The sequence below is a fragment of the Calidris pugnax genome, unplaced genomic scaffold, assembly GCF_001431845.1.
Source record: "Calidris pugnax isolate Ruff unplaced genomic scaffold, ASM143184v1 scaffold103, whole genome shotgun sequence".
In the NCBI taxonomy this organism is placed as follows: Eukaryota; Metazoa; Chordata; class Aves; order Charadriiformes; family Scolopacidae; genus Calidris; species Calidris pugnax.
Genome location: NW_015090990.1, coordinates 10996310 through 11013753, shown reverse-complemented (window position 1 = coordinate 11013753; position 17444 = coordinate 10996310). Strand labels below are relative to the sequence as shown.

The 17444-nt window shown below is 39.3% G+C and overlaps 1 protein-coding gene across 1 annotated transcript in view; it reads left to right on the top strand.

Moving 5' to 3' along the window:
• PDE11A (phosphodiesterase 11A) overlaps positions 1–17444 on the top strand; it is a 144936-nt gene that overhangs the window by 86382 nt on the left and 41110 nt on the right. Inside the window, exons 11-12 of the mRNA XM_014954698.1 lie at positions 15610–15756; positions 15862–15969. Coding sequence (XP_014810184.1) covers positions 15610–15756; positions 15862–15969 — 255 coding nt within the window. The remainder of the gene's footprint in view (positions 1–15609; positions 15757–15861; positions 15970–17444) is intronic.

The following is a 17444-nucleotide window of genomic DNA, read 5'->3' as shown; positions in this document are numbered from 1 at the left end:
GTTCACAAGATGTAAAACACAGTTTATTTTCCCTGCTTTTCCACGTGTGCTGCCCACGTAAGATAAGGCCTAAAGTACAGTGTTAAGAGTTTCATAATTCATGAAACTGAGGTCTTTATTGTATTACATTATTTCATACACTTTTACATGTCCCTATGTCTTCAGTTGTCATGGAAACAAGAAGTCAGGAACACATTGCATACACTGAAAATTATTAAAAATAATAAATAATGATTAAAAACAAAATACTGGGATTTTTATACCAGTTTCTGAAATGTGAGGTTGTTGGCTGTTGACATCAGGCTAGTGCTCTGTAGTTCAGAGATATATATATATAACTGAGCTTTTTTAATTTCAGTGAAGGGAATGGCATAGGGAAGAGAAATAGGGAAAGATTGATTATGGTCTTTTCTCGTACAGTGTTTAGGTTTAGGGGCACCAAATGAAATTATCGGGGTACAGATTTTAATCTGACTAAAGATCTCTATTCAGCAAACATGTAGCTAAACTACCATACGTGTTAGAGTTAAAAATGATGAATTAACAGAAGGAAAAGGCAAATGAGGACCGTTGTAAAAAACCAGTCATCTCTGGCTCGGGAAATCTCTAACATGCAGCTCTCCCAAGCTGAAAGGAGCGCACCAGGAAGGACGTATTCTCAGTTCAAATAGTCTTCCCTGTTGCCAGACACAGGGCTTAGAGGGACCTTTGGTCTGACACAATATAATTGTTCTTACGTTATTAATCTGTGCCTTCCAACAGTGCTGCTTGGAAAAAAGTAGGCAACTGCATTCATTGCATCACTTTTTGTCACCCAGAAAAGAGGCCATGCCTTCTATGTTTAAAATGCAGAGAAATGTGCTTGGACTTGATCATTACTGTCATAAATCTTAGAAATTGCAGATACCAGGGTTTGATGAAAACTCCCAAGTTTGCTGAATTGTTTGTTTTAGCACAAGCTGTTTCTTTTCCTTTCTCAACCACCTGCCCCTGCAAAGCATTTCTGGATTGCCCTACTAAACTGTTCGTCAGCTCCTTGTCTCAGTGCTGGGACCTGTGATCCTCAGGTGCACTTCTGATACAGCAGCCCTTCTCATACAGATATTGTTACCATCATGAAACCTGTTCCAGTGTGATAGGTTTTATTAAGAATAAGACATATAAAAGAGCAATATGACAGCAGGAAAAAAAAAACAAACCCCACCTGCGGGGTTTTTTTGCTTCAATTTCTTCCATAAGGCATTTTATCAGAAATAAAGTGGGATGACTTCAATGTGTCAGAGGCATGAGGCAGCTGTTTACAAATTACTTCTGGAGCTTTTCTACTAGTTTAGTGTCGTAGTACAGTGTCTACCCTAATTCTAGGGATAGTTAATAGAAAAAAGGTAATGGGAATTCTGAATCTGCTTTCAAAAATCTAAGCATTTGTTTTTATGGAAATTTCAACATTTTGAATTTACTAGCTTCGTAGCTGATCAAGATGAGATTAAACCGTTGCGAAAGGTGACTGAAAGGATTCCTGTGGTATTTCTGAAATGACCACTTTTATTATTTCCAGGAGAAAACATGGAGCTCCCAGAGTAAAATGTTCCCTTCCCTCCATGTTAGATGACATAAGAATTTTCTAGGTTGTTGTGGAGGGAGGGTGTACAAGGAGTCATTTAGAAGGAGCCTGGTGAGGCTCTGGCACCGAGCTGCTCTCTGAAAGGGCCAGCCCTCTTTGTTGGCTATAGAGGGGTAAAGGGAGGCTACAGTAGTTGTGGGGAGTACATCCACCCTGTCTGCTCACCTCTGAGTATTTGTAGTCTACCTGGGTAGGTTGCTTGCCCTTGTGTTGTCGTACCATCTGAGCCAGGCAAGGAACTTCTTCATGTTATGGTTTCCCATCTGCAGAGAGGAGACAGAAATATTAAAACACCTCTGTGAAAGATTTCAACATTTCTACTTTCTGACTGCAAAAGATTGTGTTGCATTTGTATGATAAACCTGAACAAAACTAGTTTATTTTGTAGTGTAGGAGATAAGTAAATCCTGCTGTAAAAAAAAAAGTTTCTCTTGAGGAAAAGCTATATATGATTCGAGAGAGTTAAGGCAAAAGAAAGAAACCTGTGGCCTGGAAGCTAGATAAAGCCCACAATTTAATCATATATCCATGCCCAGAAAATTATTTTGGTTCATTTATGAGTTTAGCACAGGTTATTACATGAATTTTTAAGAGATATGCTTCTTTCAGCAAGGAGTAGGTTGTGGTCTGTGGATTACATCAGAGCAAGGGCGTAATGCAGATGTCAATAAGGAACTTCCTGTGGAGTTTTTTTTATTATGCAAAGGTAAAATATTTATTCTTAGGTGTTTATGCTCTACAGAATAATCTCTGAATACATTTACACTGTAGGTTAAAAAGAAGGGAGTGAGGATTAAAAAAATGTGAAAAATCAACATTGATATTCTGACTGCAGAGTAAAGATGCACTCAAATTGTTTAATAACAAATGGCTACTACTATGATCAGCTACTTCATAGCTAGACCAGAGCTTAAATCTCCTTGTTAAATAACTTCACAAGTAATAAACTTCCATCATTGAAAATAACAGAAAATTAAAATTACATGCATGGTCAAAACTGGTCTTTGTACTACTTTTTTTAAAAAAACCACCCTCTGTAAAACTGAAATAGATTTCAATTGATTTAGATAATAATTCTAAGAATTTCTACTGTACTCTAATATTCTTTTTACAGTACTAAAAAAAAGCATTCTAAGTAGTTTAAATATTGCTGACTTACTGCCTTAAATAGTGGTTGTTTTTCAGTTTCTAGTAATTATGCACACTAATACAGTGGTACTTCAACAACAGAAATTTTCAGCAGAGGAGTAATAAAACACTTATGGTTATTAATTTACCCATAATAAAAAAGTGTGCTACTTTGCTGCTCTCAAATACTGCATTTTGTTATTTGCATGGGAAATTTTGTATTTCTTGCATGTTTTCATATCCAAAACTACAGCTGGTCCAGGACTTGAGAATGTTTAGAAAAACAAATTAGAAATAGCAATTGTTGAGAAGGTAGTATTGCTCGCAAGTGAAGGTGAAATGATTTATTATCCAATGGACCTGTTGTCTGTCCTTCAATCTGATCCGTCATCATACTCCACAAAAATCTCTTGTCAGCTGGAAAGCATTGAGGTATAAATGCAGTTCAACATTGCTACGCTATTTAGCCAACGACCATGCAAAAAGTGATAAGATATAGAATACATTTAAAATGTCAAGTGAGCCTGAGGAATATCTGATGAATGATTTTTTTACAAAAAATCAACACTTGTCAAATGATAAAATAGTACACTTCAGTCAGTGATAGACTTGGGAATTTATATTTGGAAAGGTTTTCAAACAGGAAGAAAAATCTATCTAGTGAAGACTTATGCACCTAAATTGGACCAGAATAATATTTAAAAATTGGGCTACTTCAGTGAATGATGGTACTTTAGGAGTTCTTCGCTGTTGGTTTATCGTGGTTCTATTGCCATCAATAAGGAGCAAATTATTCCTCACGCCCTTGACAGACATCCCTGGGGCAAGCTCTGTATGCGACAGCTCACTGCTCTGAGACCTGCACTCCCAGACTGACCCAGTAAGACCATTGTACTGTTTGTTTAGACTCAGGGAAGAAAGAATTCTTCGAAGACATCCAGAAAAATGGTGTAATATTTCACATAAAATTATTCTTTATTTTTCTGTGCTTGGATTCCTTTTATAGCCCCAGCAGTGTGACAGTTATAACTGGGAATTTCCTGGTTCAAAAATCAGGTTGCTTTTCACAAAACTTTGTTTGGGTAGACATTTTCTAATTGGCTTTAACGCTATCAATGTCAATTTTAAAATTAAACAAGCAATTGAACTGATTTTGAAACCAGGAAACAAATCTTTTTTTTCCTTAGCATATACCCTACAAAAGGAAAAAATACTTTTCTTTGTTTATTTCTGCCTCTATACAGTGTTCTGGCTGCAAAGAGTTGTTTGTTATAAATGTTTACCGGTATTGATTTTAAATTATTAATGACAATATTTCTATAGATGGAGGGTTTTTTTAACAAAATATTTTACAAAAGGAAACATAAATGTCCCCCAAAGGAAGAAGGCAATTCTTTAAAGGCTTTTGACATTGCCATTAAGTTCATATTAGAGCTAGAACCTTTTTATAATTAAAACACCAGAAAGTGAATAACAGGAAATAGATGAGACATGTTTTTCTGAGATGAATCCGTTTGGCCACTGGGTGCCATCCTTGCTCCACTCTAAAGCTGATCGCCTAGCAGCATTTCTGTTAAGCTGTAAAATCCTGAAAAGGGTAATACCAGTGCAATTTCACACCATCATAACGTTTGTGTGTGTGCATATAGTAGAATATGTTAGCAGCACAGGCAGCGGGTCCTTCTTGCGTCAGTCACCGGGAGGCTCGGGACAAATATCCTCATGGGTTCAGCCATATTACAGCCACGGTCTCGTAGCCAGCTATTTTATATATTTATTTATTTTAATTCTTCTATGAGCTGGTTAGAGTAAGGCTGTGCTGAAAGACCCCTTCCCACATACCGTGTGTGAGAGACCGTGCTCCTGTGCAGTATTAACTTAGGCTATGGCATTATTTGAAGAAAAAATTTACATGGATGCACATTTGTTTTCTAGATCAATTCCTGTTTGGGCTTTATGGGCCTGTGTCATAAAAGCAAAACTGTATCTAGCATATAATATGTAAAAGATACTTGCAATTACAACCTTCTATGGATTATTTATTACACTGTTTCATTCTCTGCCTCAGGGGGATTCTTCTATTGTTTTAGACTCAAAAGTCTCTTGTTTTAGTCTGGGCAAAATCCCAGGCAGAGTGAATGCACTTTCTAACAGAGAAATTATGTCAGTAGTTCTGTATTTTTAGTCTTTCAAATTTAAAATGTAAACGCTTTACATGTATGAGAAATAGACTCTAGCACTTCTCTTTCTTGCTGCAACTGTATGGAAAACGTGCAGATTGTACCCCAGGCAAAAACAGGAAACTGAATATTTTATGAGGCCATTTCTGTGAAGTGTTCCGTCATCTTGTGCTTTGCAACAAACTACACCCAGCTCTGAACACGCAGAGAAAAGCTGAGAACATCAGATATGGGTGTTTTCCAGCGCCTTTGTGATCCCCCTGCACACACAGCATCCTGTTTGGTGCTCTTAAGTGTAACTCAACAAGCCCTGCGCTCCGTGCAGCAGCCGCTGTTTTGTCCCTGGCATCCAACAAGCTTATGGCCACACAAAAATCTCCCACCCCAAAAGAACAAAAAAAATTTCTATTTATGGTCTTTATAAGCTCTAATGTTAAACTGATTCTAGGTATCTACTTGTGTTATCTGTACTGTACCTGAAGGAGACCCATTTCTGCGGGTTGGTGGTAAGGAAGGGTTGTAAGTGGCGTAATCGCAGCAGCACCATGGCAGGTTTGTGGCAAAACCTGGTCTGTGGGTATTGCTGGCCCCAGGTTTGCATGGCAGCCACTTGGGGAAGACCTTGGTGAGCTGGGTACTGCGTGGCACAGCGAGGCAGACCCAGTAGGGTCCCGTATCCAGCTCCTCACCTGGCTCATTTCTCACTTGCCTGCACATTAACTGCCTCCCTGTTTGAGTTGGTGGTGGCTGAGGTACTTGTGCACCCCATAGCTTTGTTCCAGGGGTGGACAATCCTCAGTCCCTAAAATGGAGTCACGGAGATAGACCTCTTCACTGAGATCTGTACCCCCACAGCTGATGCAGCACTGTCTAAGCACAGCGTAAGCTGATATATTCAAAACATTAATTTGGCAGATGCAAGGTGTCTAGGAGAAAAGGAGCAGTTATATCAGTCAAATATCATAAGGACATTTTCATAGGGGCCAGTTAATATGTATTATAAGGTCTTCATTAACCTCACGAATGACAAGCAACAAGTATTTATGGCTGTGTTGCTGCCTTTCACCTCAAAGTAGTGATTGATGAAAGCAACAATCTTTTTGCTTAAAGAAACCTTTAAAATATAGGAAGTAAGTATAGAGCTAAATAAATACAAGATTTAAGCGTCTGTTTTTGTTGAAAGAGCAGAATCTGTACATTTTATTTGTTCTTAGAAACCGTGATTAGGCTGTGAGTTGTGTGTGAACCAGAGCCCCGTGCCCAGGCTGGTGTGCTTTGTTGGGATGCAGGGTGCTGTGGAGGATATGCATCCTGCTACGAGGAGAGGAGTTGGGCTCTGTGTTCACAGTCTGACCTGCAGAAGCCTCACACATAACCCTCTTAGCTAGTTAAACTATAGCAAGATGAAGCTCTCTTTTTTTGGAGGATTGTCTTTTGAGTAGTCCTGAGCGCTCCTAGGGAGTGATTTATGGATTCAGAATAGGATGGATGGATTTCTTTTAAACCTGCAATCAGAACTTGATGAAAACGAAGGAAAAAAGGACAAAGATAAAACATTTTAAGGATAATCGCTGCAAGTTTCCCTTTAGCTTTTCTGTAAATGTATGTTGTAAGATTGAAGGTATTTTCAATGTTATTTATTGTCTACCTGACAATATTCAGCTATAGCTGTCAGTCTAGCAGATCTGAAATAGGACTTTCTCCCCAGTGGTGCAGTAGCCCACTCATATATTTGCATAACTTTCACCACCAGTCACCGTACTGTCAGCCTGATTTGTTGCAGGTGCTCAGAAAGATTTTGGTGACCAGCAGGAACACCATCTAGTGCCATTGCTGTGCACTCCCACAGCCCCCGTGGTGGCACAAGACCAGTGGTCCTGCAGATTGGCTTGGGTGCAGAGAGTGCTGCTGGAGTACACTGGCATAGAGAATAGTGTAATACCAGTGTATACACCATTGTGGCACTGGTGGGGGATTTGAGGTTTTGTTGTTGCATTTTTTTTTTTCTTTTTTCGTAAGTGTCTGCTCTTGGTAACACCTTCACTTTTTTCTCTCTCACATGCCCTCTCACACCATGTGCCCAACTGAGAATTGCAGGGCACAATGGGCTGTTCGTCACCAAAAGAGCCAGTTCCTCCCTATACCTTCACATCACGTCCTCTGCAAAAGGAACCCTGACCCTCTTCCTTTCACCCTTAATCAGGTTTTCTCTCTTCTGAGTCTTCAAGGAAGCAGCTAGAGCCTTCTCTCCCTTTCCTAGGTAGTCTTGTGGAGAATAAGTCTACCATGTTTCCCTCTTCCCTCACCCTCCCAAATTTATAGGCATAGAGGGGGTCGGTCTGCATTACCCATTCTGCTCTTCGTGGGAGCAACAAAGCTGACCCTCTGCCTACCAGAACCAAGGAGGGCTGTTGTGGGAAATGGCAGCCCGCATGCCTGACACTTTTTTTATCGCAGAGAAATACTTGCCCTAGGTTTGCTGCTTGTGTTTGTTTAAAATTCTGGGACAGAGACTGAATAGACCCTTTTGTATGAGTTTCTCATCTGCACCAATGGTCATAAAAAGTCGACAGTTGCTAGCCTGTAGTATGTGACACACTGGTTTTTTCCTAATCACCATAAGCCAAAAGGACGTGAACACTCCCCTGCGCGCCTCGGGAGATCATTGTGTCGAATGTGCATGCCCTGTAAAACTCTAGTCCTAGGCTGCTGTGGTTATGGACTTTGGCCTTAAGCATAATAGATGCTTAGACCATTAATTGCTTTTATTTTATGTCTCTGTTCTTTTAAAATAGAAATTTCTTGTTCCTTTTATAGGCTGCCGTATATTTTGTTTCTGCGTAGTAGGAAATAACTTTAGCATCAAGGATTGATTTTTAGCAACATAAATAATGTATTTTGTGTCTTTTCTATTATAGTTTGTAACAAAATTTTAAATGTGATATTTTTATTTCTGAAACTTACTATTCCTTTTGATGGGTCCCAATTTCAGAAAGTGGCATGTCTGGACAGGATTGATTGATCAGAAACGATCAAAATATTTTCAGTTTTTTAGCTGTAATTCTGGGACTACCTTTGAAATAGCATGTGTAATGCTGTAATGACATATCTTCCCTTGCCCTTTTAAAAATAAAATTATAAGAAGACAAATCCTTTCCTCAGGCATATATAGCTTTATACCAAAAGCAGAAAGCAAATACCATATTTTGTCCTAAGCCCACAGTGCGTGATAATTAAAAAAAAAATCCTAAATGCTATATTTGATAGTGATATATTGCTTAATGGCTACTTTTCTTTTTCTAATAGAAGCAGCAGAATAATTAGCTTTCTGCTAACATGTCATGAAGTTTCTCTTTTAATTAAGCAAATACCAGTATTCATGCTAAACAGTAGTTACGTTTGGTAAATGGTCAAACTAAATATAACTTTGTGAAACAAGACTAAATGCAACTTTCTTTGTTCCACATCTCATGCCTAAATTACATGTTACACTGTTAATTTGCCAGTTGAGGATGAAGCAGTATGCACCACGTATACGTGCTTCAGCTGCAGATTTTGAAGCTGGATGTAAGAGCAGCATTATTTTCAGTTTACAGATGTGAAACTTTGACTAAAACAATGAATGACCTTTTCCAGCAAAGGGCTCAGACACCTACTGTGGGACTTTGGGCAGAGTTTAGGCATTTGATTTCACAATTGCAACCCTCTGCTAATCTGCTGGGTAGCTCTGAAGAGGTTTAAAATACATAAATCCTCCTTCCAGGGACTGTTGATGTCTTTTACATCTGAATAGCTGTTGGTTAAAACATTCACAGAGTCTGGCACACAGAAACAGGGACTCTGGTAGATCTGATGGTGGCAAAGCATTTTTATGTGGCAGTGTGAGGTCTCCTTATCTCGTGTTTCGTCCAACTGCGTTGAGATGAGTCCAAGGCCCCACTCCTATCTTATTCTAGCCTCCAGTTGTGGTTATTTGAGTATCCCTTTATATGGTGACCTTATTCAGAGAATTGGAATTTGGTTAATGTTGTTGAAGGGCAAGTAAAGTTGGGGTTTTTTGGACCCTGCTTGAGCAGGGGTCTGGACTGGCTTGTCTCAGTAGCTCCTTTCCAGCCTAAATGATTCTGTGATGTTGGGCGATTTCACTCCCAAAGGCAGCAGCAACGCTACTGTGATAATCATATTTTAAAAAATCATTAGAATCAAAATCCAGAGAATAATACAGGTGCACACTTTAAGTCTCTTCCACACGCACTCTCCTTTACAGTAAGTATTATAAAAGTCTCTTTAAATGCTGCTGTCCTGCTCCTGCTGCAGTTGGTCATTGGAAAAAGAGGTGCTAACTCAGCATTGTGAAGGGCAGAGAGACACCATCCGCAGTCTGCAGTAACAGATGGAGGCCTTTAAAGGCCAGGTTGCTCTGGGCATTAAAACGTCCCTGAGCTGAAACATTTGATTCTTTCCTCTTTGGAGAGGGTAAGAAATGTGTCAGACTGGAGCATAACAGGCTTTGGCCTTCCATGGCTATGAAGTGCAAAATTTGTCCACTTCTGCTAATAACTGACTATAAAGATACATTTTAAAAGATGCCTGCAGCTATAAATATAAGCAAGTATTTTAGAGGCCTTTTATACATGAAAAGAACCCTTTACAGATAAAAATCTTCTCCATCAGAAAATACTGTTTCTAGTATGGCTTGATGGAAGATTAAGTGATAACGGAGACTTCACATTTAAATATTCTCCACTTTGATGCTTTCTTTGGTGCAGGTTTTAATGATCAGCCTTGAAGGTTTTTTGGTTCCTAATCTTCTGAAAGAGATTCTAGGTGAAGAGATACTTGAAAGGGTAGTCTTATTTTTTTGTGTATGTCACGTTGTCTGAAGCTCCAGTTTCTCTGTGGAGTATAAATGAGGTCAGATCCTGACCTGCTATTGAAATCATAGTACATGGACTCCAAACAGTGCCCCTGGGAGTTAAGTGGAATACCATATTGTTTTGCCATTCTTTTGCTACACTGAGGCACATATTTCATGTGATATCTTTGTATGTGTTGTATATATTGAAGTTTGGTTTTATTTTTCTCCATCAGTCTGACAGTATTTTCTGATTAGGAAGCCTTGCTAACCATGCCACATATCATTGTCTATAGGGCTATATAAAAAGTGGACTGTATTCCATAGTGGAAGTTCTTGTTACTGAATAGTTCTGATATCGCATGGAATGGAAGCTGAGCATACCAAATGGCAGATGGTGCTATTTTTTGTTTAATAAAGCCATACTAATATGCCTGTCCATAGATTTCCAAATAATAACAAGCATATTATAAGCATATATATATTTTATATATGAGCATATAAAAAGTATAATAAGTAGTAATGTCTTATCCACACAGGTAGTAAAACTGAAGTACAGAGAGGTCAAGCTGATACAGCAATGTAGGATTTCAGTCCAGTGTTTTCTGTGTTTAGCTGGACTATTTCTACAGTAGTGAACATTTTACAAGGCAAAAGACTGCTTTCCGAAGAACTCATCCATTTCCTCAGGTCTGATTTTTATCATACTATCAAATAGGGATATATAAGATTGTGAAGAATATGCTATTGGAAGAGTTAGTGCAAAATCATTTAGTAAGCTTTCCCTGACACTCTGTGGAATGATATTCTGTCCTGTGTTCTTGATATCAAATGGGATCAAAACCTGTGTTTTCATATAATGTGGTATGCTGAATCAAGTTACTACAATCAGACCCCTGAACTGTAGGTATCTTCTGTTTAAAAAATTCCTTAAGCTGCCTATCAGTGTGTGCCAACTTGTAGGACATAAGGACGGAATAAGAGGATTACGGCAAGATAGGAAAAAATGTAACCACCACCTTGAAATTGCCCTGTCTCCACCACAGACCCAGACTGTCTCATAAACAAATTCTGCTATAGGAGATTATTAAATATCCAAATTGCTAATTTGTATTTGTTCCTGGCGTGATACAGTTTTTTCCCTACATAAGGAGTTATTTCCCCATGACTATTTTTTTAAGCTGGCAGCGTGTGACCTGTCTGCTGGTCTCCACTGGCAGTACATCTGACTGGCTGGAATGAGAAGACTTCAGCTTAGTACAGCTTTCATATACAGAAAAATAGACTTCCAACTCACGCAGAAAGTTTAATTTGTAAAATTGTGTGAATCATTAGGGAAATCCATAAAGTTTCTGCCCTGGTTGGTATGGCTGGTAATGTGTTTCCAGATATTAAAATAGCAAGACACCTATGCTGAGTTTATAGCAGCAATCACACCTACAAGTTATTCAGGACAGGAAGCTTGCCCCCTTTCCTTTCACCCATCTCTAAGGGATCATTCTTGTACTATTTATAACTATAAACTGATTTAAAGTTAACTTGTAAAAGGGCATTCAATGGAATGCTTTGCGTGTGTTTTCTCAATAGCACTGTTGGCCATTATGAAGGTACAAGTGTGGGATATGACAGAAACTGAAAGTACGATTGAAAGGAAAGCAATTTGCAGTAACATTAACGAAGCTGAATGTAAAACCCCTCTCTCATTCAGGAAGTATGCTCAGTGAGAGCAGCAGAAGTCTCCCCTTTTGCTTATGTTGATTAATTGTGATCATTTCATTCAGCCCTTATAGTAAGACTGTTGTAAAACGCTCTGTGTCTATGTGTGTGCATATTATACTGCATTTTTCTGACATACATTTACACGGGAACATGTAGTACCCAGAAGAAAAAGTGAGTATGAATGAATACTTGCCTTTACTCTTATCTAGTTGCACACTAATAATATAAAGAAACTGTTTTATACAGCATATGTTGTATACATCCTTCTAAAACTGTGAAATTGTTGTATTCAGCAGCACTAAGGTGTAAGTATCATAGAATCATAGAAGGGTTAGAGTTGGAAGAAACCTTAAAGATCTTCGAGTTCCACACCCTCCCCCCCCCCCACGCTGGGCAGGGACACCTCATCAAATAGCAGCTTTTATTTCAAGTATTTAGCCTTTCAAAGTTTCCCTTAAACTTTCACTCTTTAGTATCCTAAAGTTTGCCACCTTTAGATTTTGTTCATCCACAGTGCCCAAAGACTGATACTGATACTGAACCAGGAACATTATTTTTCTGTTCCGATGAGCTGTCTTTTATAGTGGCCAGAATTAGGACTTTATTGTTGGTAGAAGTCACTTTGTGTTGCACGTGTTTGGAAGTATGATGGTCATTTGGCGATGGCTGATGTAAGGTAAGGCTTACACTCATCCCCTAGCTGTTCACGTACCAAGCAGGCTGTGATGTAATTTACATAGGAGCAATGAGGAAAGGAGAATCTGTCTCCAATCCTAAATTGAGTACAAAGGCGCTTCTCCTCCTTCCTCAATCCATCCCACCCCATCCCATGCACGTCTGAGTATGGGGAGGCCACAGACCTTGTCCTTATGCTCTCATGCAGGGGCATGACATCCTCTTTTTCAAGCTGCCTACAAGTGGTGATAGTTTCCCAGCCTGGTCAGTGCTGTTTGTACTTTAGTAGGCAACAGCAGTTGCCTTCCATGTGTTAAGTCCAACTTGTGTTCATGGTTCCTTTCAAGACATGTTTTTGCTTTAGTACCAGGGGTTATGGCGATATGACCAGAGAAGGCACATCCGGCTTTAATTTACCATAAACTCACAGAAGAGTCATGTGAATTTTTCTCAAGGATGAAGAGCGTTGAAATTGCTTGGTCTGCAGGGTAAAAAGACTTCAGAGTATAATGTTCTTAATTGTTTTAGAAAGGGGAAATTGAACTTCAAAACGTTCAAAAGGAAGCAAGCCTTTTAAGTGATTCTAAATCACTGGGGTGCTTTAAAAAATAATTTCACTGTAACTTGAATTTTAATTGCCTGCCCCTTCCTCTTATTGTCATGGTACTTTCATCCCCTCTGTTTTCCTGGAAGAGAGTGTTGTTATTGCTGTTTATTTTAAGAAATCCACTGGAATTTGTCCTGCAGTGCTGCAAAATTTCAGGGATAGATATGTTTTAATATTCTGTATTATGAATATTTTTTATATCTTTGTAATTAAAAAAATGACATTTTAATGACTGCTTTCATATAAACCCTGGACTGCTGAATTTCCAGCATAAGAAGCTGAGGACAGACAATGCCAGGTGCAGCCAGAATACTGCTGCAGCCCCACAACATATCATTTTTTTTAACATTATTCAAATTAGTCTCAACACTCATAATTCTGTTGTTTCCTTTATTGCTGTTGTAAAGCAAATGGTTCTTTTATACAAATGTTATCTCCTGGCTATTAATTCAGCAGTTATTTTGGATTATGGCACTCCTGTTAAATTTAGGAATGTAAAATCTCATAAATATTTAAAAGTTTCAGACTGACGTGGGAAGAAATTGTTTCTGACTTGCTTTGTTAATCCTGTTGTTCAGTTTGTAATAGATTTGGAATATATTGTTATTTCTCCACTGTTCAACAAAAGGAAAAACAATTCTGGTTGAGCAACTGCTTCAAGTGTTCTCCCTTGAACTGTAACAAGCTGGTAAAAGTGCTTGTTTCCCGTAAAAAATAGCAAGGAAAATATCTGTTTTCCTTTAAGAGGACAAAAACCATGAAAATTTTAATCAGAGACCACTTCAAAGTTAATGAAAATGCAGCAGTAGGTTTGTAAAGAGTAGTTTCGATGGAACAGTTTCAAGTAGGTCTACTTACAATCAAGTGCTTCTGTTTCAGCATCTTTGTTATTTAAACTTCTCTCTAAGGAACATATGAGTAAGATGGACAAATGTGTTTCTTCCCTCAGAGACATTTTATAGAGAATGCATTTACTGCAATGAGCGTATTCATAAACTGAAGATTAGTATGCATCTTGAGTATCCCCCAAAGCTCTGAAGAATAACTGAATGATAAAAAACTCAAAAGTTTTGTAAGACATCTGGAGATTTGGACAACAGAGTCTCTGTGCCAGCATTCCTGTTTTGCACTTCCCTGTATTTTCTTTTTTTCTTTCTTTGCCTCAGAAGTAAATACATAGCTTTTCAGCCAGATCTTAAAGGGCGTCAAGGTGTAACTCCTGCTGGGATCATCTAGAAATATTTCAAATTTTTCAATAATTATTAAAAAAAAAGATGCTGAATTGATTCAGCCTGCATAAGTACACTAGCAGACAAAGTATGTAGTTAATAGAGCTTACATCTCCGCCTGTGTGCTCCAGAGGCTCTTCAGCTGAGTCCTGGGATGACATTTGACTTGAAGGGGTTTGTTGTATTTTCTACGTCGGTTAACTTCCCTGGCATGAACGCCATGACTGTTTGTTGTGGAATTGGCATGCTTTACTGGGTGCTGAACTGAAGAGACTTTCTTCTAGCTAGCAAATAAATGAACACTGCAGCGTTAATACTATCTTATGGCAGGTTTCCACCATCTTCTCTTATGTGGTATAGCTAAACCCCCTTAATCTCTGCATAAAGCAATTATTGTGGTGGCACTTTCCCTTACGCTGGAAAAAGCTTAGTAACTCGTTGAAGTTAGGGTGCAATGTTTCAAAACACAAGTTTTAAGAAAGGAAATCATAAGGTGGTCACATAGAAGCTGTAACCGTGAAGGTGAACTGACAGCTGCATGAACAAATGGGTATTTTATGCAAGTGAGTAGCTGGATGTGCCACACCAGCTGAGTCCGTGCGATTTTTAACTAATTCAGCACGGTCCAGCTCGTGGCCTGTGGGCTGGAGCCAGCCCCTTTGCGAGGTTTCTACCTGACCCATCGCCTTCTCACCGGGGGAGACAGGGAACAGATGCTCCTTCAGCAAATGCAGCCTCCTCCACCTGCCCTCTCCAGGGAGATGAGTGGCAAGTCCAAAGGGGCATAAGGAAGGGCAAACAAGCCCGTGAGGGTTGTCAGCACCTCTGCCTGGCTCCCGCAGGTGCTGCCACTAGCCCAGCCACAGCACATCTGTGTGCATCAGCCAGTCCTGCACACTCATTCGCATGGCTTTGTGTGTCCTCTCTCAGGAACAGAACAAAAGTCTGCTGTTACATGGACAAAACAAAATGTTAGGCTTCTGCTGTTGTTTAGTGACTTAATATGTAATCAGCATGTTGAAAATTATTTTTATTATACTTTGAAAAGTACTTCTGCAAGACATTTCTTGTATTGCTCTTTTTGGTTCTATGAACGTGTAGTGAACAATGTAAAGCAAAGGGCAGTTGTATGCTTATGAATGTAAAGACATTTGGATGAAGAAATTCTGCAGAGCAGTATATTTGCTTTGCATTTCTGAATGGTAGCAATTAAAATTCCCAGCTGCTGGCTGTCCAGATGTTTCTTGCATTACAGCATTGTAATTTGCATTGGAATATATTGTGTTACTGCAGTAGCTGTAAAGTGGTCAGCTCTCACAGTCTAAATGCTGTCTACAGGCTCCAGTTGGGGTAGTGAGCATATTTCCTGCTCATACCAGGTTCTTCTCCTTCCCCACTGTTTCCCCACTCTGTTAGCTTGACATGTTTGTAGTTCTCAGGTGAGGACTGTTATTGCTTGGCAATCAAATCAAGCAGGGGATGTATTGGCAGGTCAGAACTGATGTATGGATGGTTTCTTGTAAGAGTGACACAGGAAAAAAAAAGACCCAAGTTTTGAATCAGGAGTTTCCCTTTCCCTTTGGCATTTTCAGGCAGCAAACATCCCACTGGTGTCAGAGCTTGGCATTGATGATATCCATTTTGATGACTTCTCACTTGATGTGGATGCCATGATTACTGCAGCCCTGCGGATGTTCATGGAACTTGGAATGGTTCAGAAATTTAAAATTGACTACGAGGTAACCATCTGCACTGCAGCAATATCTGCTGCTTTTGTCTTGGCACTGCTCTGTCCGTTTGTGCACATTTAGTAGCCCTGATACAATTTGTACTTTTCTTTTCAGACGCTGTGTAGGTGGCTTTTGACGGTTCGGAAGAATTATCGAATGGTTTTGTATCACAACTGGAGACACGCTTTCAATGTCTGCCAGCTAATGTTTGCCATGTTAACTGTAAGTATCCAGCTACAGACACAATCCCATAAGAGCTTTTACTGCCACATTGCCTTACGTGTCTAAACATTTTCCAACATTTGATTTCTTTTCTAGTTATTATGATATTCATTTCCAATAGAAATGCACGTGCAATTAGGTTATTCTACTTAAGGTGGCACATATTTGGCAAAACTTTACAGCGTTTAGTGACAGTGATATCACAGGCACATTAAAGTGACTGAAAACAGATGGCAGTCTTGGAGTGAGCTTGTTATTATAGATCTTGATCTTAAAAAAATGTTTTTCTTCTGCAACTCTTTGATTTGACATTTATTTCAGACTCTTAAATTGAGAAGTACAAAAACAAGGAAGATTAGAATCCAAGAAGTATTTATTAGGTTGATACTTATTACCTTCTTATCCAGCTTAATCTGAATAGCTGTAGAAGGTATTGCCTTTAAACATTTTAAGATTATCTTCCAACATAGTGATCTAAGTGAATCTTGTGTCTCCATTGAACACCGTTAACACTTCTGGGTTTTAGAAACCATGTATCTCCATCAGTACCAGTAACTCGTCTCAGCATCCAAGTAAATTCTGTTGGAAGTACCACTGCTCTTGCTCTCTCTCCCTACCCCACAGCAACCTCACTGCATGAAATAATTTGTGTTTAGTTAGTTCTTGTAAACGTATCACTAAAAAGCTTGGTGGTCCTGGCTGTTTGGTATTCTGGTTAATATGGCAAAAGAGAAGCAAAATGTCTGTGTGCACACAACACTTTCTCCTGTACTTTACATTTTGGGTTTGTCTTGTCTCCAGATAAAAATAAGAATTCAAGTTTTTCCATTTTTATTTCATGGTCAGTTTTAATGGCCAGAGTCATCTATTGTGAGCCTTAAAGCGATCATATTAATAGCATTTGTGAAAGTATTTATTTGTCTGGGATATCATGTGCTTGCTCCCTAATTTTTAATCACTGAATGTTTATGTTGTTGTTGCTGGCCGGTTTCTGTGGCGTGGTCAGTATCCGGACCCCCTCTGCAGAGGTGGAGAGTCCACAGCCTGTGCCACTCTCAGCACAGGTCAGCACTGTGTCACATGGACTTGTGACAGTCAGGGGCCTGTTTCCCACTTACAGGACACAGCTGTCTTGTGCGTGGGTTCCCAGCTGCCCTTCTCTGTTTGACATCGTCCCTGTGGCAGAACTTTGTGTGCCAGGCAAGAAAAAATAAGAGTATGCCATCCCCTAGCCAGGTAGAGGTTGTTCTGGTGCTGGGTCCGTCCCGGCCATGTGGGTTCGTTTCTGTGAGCGTTTATAGAAGCGTAGCAAAGCTGTGTCCTGCACCGTGAGACTGAGGGAACGGAGACATTCAACAAGAGAGAAAGGAGGCTGATCAGCTGAGCAGAATTAAGGTTGTTTCAGCAGTGCTTTCTGATGATCTCTAATGAAATCTCGTTTTTTAACGTTTTATAAATTTGACATGCCTTTCTGC